At 37.4% G+C, this 5,603-nt stretch overlaps 1 protein-coding gene across 1 annotated transcript; it reads left to right on the top strand.

Moving 5' to 3' along the window:
- The first annotated feature begins 2,385 nt into the window (after window positions 1-2,385).
- On the top strand, window positions 2,386-5,151 carry LOC125609545 (lysine histidine transporter-like 8). Its single transcript, XM_048781024.1, has 5 exons — window positions 2,386-2,855; window positions 3,421-3,554; window positions 3,637-4,064; window positions 4,144-4,275; window positions 4,485-5,151. Exons 1-5 carry the CDS (start codon window positions 2,479-2,481, stop codon window positions 4,968-4,970), a joined length of 1,557 nt encoding a protein of 518 aa, XP_048636981.1. The 5' UTR covers window positions 2,386-2,478; the 3' UTR covers window positions 4,971-5,151.
- Window positions 5,152-5,603: the final 452 nt, after the last annotated feature.

The raw sequence follows: 5,603 nt of genomic DNA, 5'->3' as shown, positions 1-5,603 counted from the left end.
TTACCCTCTTTTGAGAACTCAATTTCTTTTGGTAGCGACTTCGAGACATCTACATTAACGAACACCTTTGCCTCCTCCAGATTAGTACACGCCAGAGTCTCTGGATGTAACCTATCAGGGGAACCCACTGTGCTAGTCATGAAGCTGAGTCCCTCCCAAGAGTACATGTGTAAGGGAACCCTCCTAAGATGAACCCACATTGGTATAGCACTCTCCTCCTGTTTCTCCGCCTCTGTTTGTGGAGACCATTTGGTCACCACCATAGGAACTCCAGCAATATTCCACATCCCTCTCTTGAGAACCTTATCACGCGCTTTAGAATTTGAGATCCTGAAACGCATCGTCGTTGCGTTAACCACATAGACCTCCACCTTAGAAGCTAGCTCACCGTAGCTCCAGATCTTATTCACCACCATGTGCACCTTCGCCAAATGAGGAGCAAGATCGAGAAACTTCCCCACCACAAAATCATCCCACAACAGCGTAGAATCCACAAGAATCTCACTCGGAATCTCGACCTTGTTCTTCCCATCCTTCGTTAGTACCTCAACCTCATACTTCTGCAGACTTTTCTTATCCTTCACCGCCGAAATCCAACTCCTTGCCTTCGCCACCGTAGAATCACTTTTTACCTCACCCAGACCCACCGATTGTACCTCCGGAGGGTTTAGAACCCCCGGCGGATTCGCCAAATCCATCGTCGAAATCTAGGTCACAGTCGCACTCAAGATCGCCACAAAATCGCCTTTCTCTCAAAACGCGGTCCCAGCAAGAGAGTCCTTATGCCTATGGATATTGGACGACCTTCTAAGATAGAATTGTTCTCATACTCTATGTTTCTATCTACTTTCTCTTGGACATTTGTTGTCTTCTTCAAAAAGTCACTACAAAACCTGATCTGCTTTCTCTTCACTGTTAACAACCTCAATTAATCAACTAAACAATTACTTGTTTACTCTGTTTCATTGTTTATTGCTTTTAAATTATTTGCCTAGCTTAATCACATCTGCTTTAGATCTATTGTGTGCCTTAGTTCTTCGTGGATACGATCCTTAAGTAATGCAATTGAACCTTTTATTTGAAACAGTAAAGTCACTTATTAGGATAATTTGAATGATATAACATGCATTAGTCATGTCAACAAGTTTAGAGAAAATTAATAGTGAGTCATAAATTTTGTTGAATCACAATAGCAAGCTAGTCATCTAATGAAATTATAACGTTTCCACATAAGCATGTTCTCAATCAATAGCATGATTAAGAATACAAAATATCATATAGTATAATTCTTTCATAAATTAGTGATTAAATCATTCTTGTTGATTTTTTTAACTTTAGTTTCATTTCCAGTAATTTTCTAATTTATTGGTATATATTAAGATTAAATTAATTGAATATAAATTTTAATCAATTTTATCTTACAATTAATTTTTAGAACAGTGAAAAAAGATAAATAAATAAATCGAGAGGCGTTCATATTATTTTATTGACCATGGGCTTACATTGTCAATTGTTGTATTGGTTACAAAATATCCTGTTGGAGCGTCTGGACTCAAAAATACTGAACAAGGAATAAAAATCATTCTTATTGAACACCCAAAAGTGAATGATTTTTAATGCATTTCTTGTGGGCGGATCATAGTAATCCATTAAATATAATCTTCCATGATTGTGTTTGTCTCACTTCATGTTTTCAGTCCATAAAAGGTTGTTCAATCAGGTCTGCTATACTTTCTTTGTACAAGTAATGATTCCATGTTGGTTCTTTGGTAGTTTAGGCGATAATGAGGAATAAATTTTTATAATACGCATTAATTACCTTTGCAATGTATCAGGTTTTAAAAACTTGATTCCAAGAGCAACTAATCTAGTGGCGGACAAGCTTGCACGAGGTGCTCGGAGTTCCTCTTCAGCTGTGTTTTATGTTGATTTTACCCCACCGGTTTGGTTTTCCGAACCGGTAGGTTTCTTATCATAGTTTAGTTATTGTTGTCAAAAAAAAAAAATTTGATTCCAAGACTTCGAGTATGTATGTCTCTTGGTATTTCTTATAAATTCCCCCCCAAAAAATATCTCCAGTCACTGTTGTTATGTTTTTGCAAGTTGTTTTTCACATCATGTAACATGCCACAATGTTAGTACTTAGTAGCAAGGACAAGTAAAACAAGCTTGAAATATGCCATGTTTTCTTGATTGAGCTTCTGTATTCATTTGTTGAAATCTTGTGTTAGTTAATATGTCATTTACTTTATTAAATAAGAAGTTTCTTCAAGACCAATAAAGGAGCCCTATTTGTATTCTTTTTCTGTCGGAATTCTAAAAATACAAAAGTAATTAAAATAAAAGGACAAAAACCTCATAATAAATCCTCAACCCCTATGGAGACCAGAAACTAGAGTGAAAGAGAGAGTGTGATACTGAGAAAAAGGCAAAACAAACACCATCTTTGTCCACCTGCTCAGATAGAGAAAGAGAACAATGGACGAGAGACCCGAGACAGAGCTAATATCAATACCTGCAACGCCGCGTGTCTCCACTCCAGAGATTCTAACTCCGTCCGGTCAAAGATCTCCTCGTCCCGCCACTAAATCCTCCTCGGCGGCATGGACTCCTACTTCCTTCATATCGCCGAGGTTCTTGAGTCCCATTGGAACTCCTATGAAACGTCTTCTTGTCAACATGAAAGGATATCTAGAGGAAGTGGGTCATCTCACTAAGCTCAACCCACAAGACGCTTGGCTTCCTATCACTGAGTCTCGTAACGGAAACGCTCACTATGCCGCGTTTCATAACCTAAACGCTGGTGTTGGGTTTCAAGCTCTCGTTCTCCCCGTCGCGTTTGCGTTTCTTGGCTGGTGCGTTGTGCGCAATTCATTTTTCATTTCCAACATCTTTTTCTTGTGTTTCAAAATTTCTAGATGTTTGTGTCCAATCTCTCTATCGTTCAGATCCACTTTCAGTTTTTTTTTTTTAAAAGAAAATTTCATCATTGGAAATAATAAATAATAATATACTAGTGACTAATTTACTTTTTGAACTTTGAAAACAGTTCAAATTGGCCGTAGGTATTTTTTTTCATTCTCATGCTTCCATCATTACACATGTGGCCACTCTCGGACATACTTTTCGCTTTAATGTAGATTAAGACAGAATCTTTATCGTCTATTTTGTTTCTTGTTATCCCGCAAATATTTGTTTTTCTTAATAGTACATGTATTTGTTGTGAAAAGGATGGGTTTTTTTTTGAGTATTTGTTCACATTTATGTTTGTAGATAAAATAAATTTTATATGGAAAAATAAAAGATACACTATAATTTTACAAGTTCAAACATTTGAATCATTTATAACTTGTTATGCTTATAGATTGAATATTTGGCTAGTTAGGAATAAACCATTTTCTGTCGACTTATGTTGTTTAGGAGTTGGGGAATTCTATCACTGACAATAGCCTATATTTGGCAACTCTACACACTGTGGATTCTAGTTCAGTTACACGAAGCCGTCCCGGGGAAACGTTATAATCGATATGTTGAGCTTGCACAAGCTGCGTTTGGTAACTGAAATCTACATTTTTGCCAATACTAACTTTTTCTCTCACCAATTACTGATATCGGGGGATTCTTGATTTGGAACAGGAGAAAGATTGGGAGTTTGGCTTGCATTGTTTCCTACGGTTTACTTATCAGCAGGAACCGCGACAGCTCTGATTTTGATCGGTGGAGAGACAATGAAACTCTTCTTCCAAATAGTCTGTGGTCCATTATGCGCCTCGAACCCTTTAACAACAGTTGAATGGTATCTGGTGTTTACTTCTCTATGCATCGTTCTGTCTCAACTTCCAAACCTCAATTCCATCGCGGGACTCTCCTTAATAGGAGCAGTGACTGCGATAACTTACTCTACAATGGTTTGGGTTCTCTCTGTTAGTCAACCAAGACCAGCCACTATTTCCTACGAGCCACTTTCTATGCCTTCGCTTTCTGGTTCGGTTTTTTCTGTGTTGAATGCTCTTGGTATTGTAGCTTTTGCCTTCAGAGGTCACAACTTGGTTCTTGAAATTCAGGTAAAGAAAACGCAAAATGTTTCTGTTTATATTTAATGCAATACTGGACTTGTACTATAAGTAGTGAAAATCTTTGTAGTCGACGATGCCATCGACGTTTAAGCATCCAGCTCATGTACCAATGTGGAGAGGAGCCAAAGTTTCTTACTTCTTCATTGCTCTGTGTATCTTTCCAATCTCCATCGGAGGTTTTTGGGCTTATGGGAACCTTGTAAGTTCCATTTACTATTATATCCTTGGTATAAGTCTTCTCTAGTTTGGTGTTAGATTCTTTTCTTTTCTTTTTTTTTTTTTAATGTAGATTCAGTTTTGGATCGTTTTCATTTTGGTGTATCAAATATTGAAACTGGTTTGGCTTTTATTTCTTCAGCACAATTATCGTAAGGATAAGCTTTATTTATAGTTTTCTTGGTCTTACAGATGCCTTCTGGAGGTATGCTCGCTGCTCTTTATGAATTCCACATTCACGACATTCCTCGAGGTTTATTGGCGACGGCATTTCTCCTAGTAGTCTTCAGCTGCCTGAGCAGCTTTCAGATATACTCTATGCCCGCCTTTGACAGCTTTGAGGCTGGCTACACAAGCCGAACCAACAAGCCATGTTCAATCTGGGTCAGATCAGGTTTTAGAGTCTTTTTTGGCTTTGTCTCCTTTTTCATCGGCGTTGCACTCCCTTTCCTGTCTAGTCTCGCTGGTTTGCTCGGTGGACTCACCCTTCCGGTCACGTTTGCTTATCCTTGCTTCATGTGGGTTTTGATCAAGAAACCGGCCAAGTACAGTTTCAATTGGTATTTCCACTGGGGATTGGGTTGGTTAGGAGTTGCATTCAGCTTGGCATTCTCCATAGGTGGGATATGGAGTATGGTTACTCAAGGACTTAAGCTTAAGTTCTTCAGTCCTAACTGAGTAATATCTTAAGTTAAGAAGTCGGTGGATTTTGCTTGGTTGATAAGTTTTAAGTTGAAAATTTTCTATTGTCTGTGTTTTGTGTAAGAGTGCTTTTGACTTTTGTTTTGAATTGGACCGTTGTAATGTGTAATATATTCAGTAAGCTTTTTCCAATATGAAGAATCTCGATGTCTGAAGAGTTTATTGGTATCACAACGTTTAACAATCCTGAATACTCCCATAATTTAAGTATTTGTAAGTTTCTATTTCTTCACCATACTTGAAACCTTAAATTACTATATTTCTATTTCTTCATAATATTTCAGTAATATGTTTCATTCGTTTTCAGAGCTTCAGATGATTAAAATCGTCAATGAAGTAAAAAAAAACATAATAATAGTTGATGTAGGGATAAGTAAGGGAGAAGTCGCAAACACATGCTGAGAGGCAATGATGTGAGAAGTCACAAAGTGGTAAACGACATCATAATATGGACATATTTAAGCAAATGTTGGGTGGTTGATCATTATATATAGACAACCTTTGGATCAAGATAAACATCATTAAGTGTCTTATTGTTTTTTTTTTCAAGTGATTCAGTTGTCAAGATGACGCTAGTTAATTTGAGAGTTCATGACACCAACTTGTAAA

Source organism: Brassica napus, chromosome A5, assembly GCF_020379485.1.
Source record: "Brassica napus cultivar Da-Ae chromosome A5, Da-Ae, whole genome shotgun sequence".
NCBI classification, from domain to species: domain Eukaryota; kingdom Viridiplantae; phylum Streptophyta; class Magnoliopsida; order Brassicales; family Brassicaceae; genus Brassica; species Brassica napus.
The sequence above is the reverse complement of the archived record's forward strand: the minus strand, read 5'-3'. Positions and strand labels throughout refer to the sequence as shown.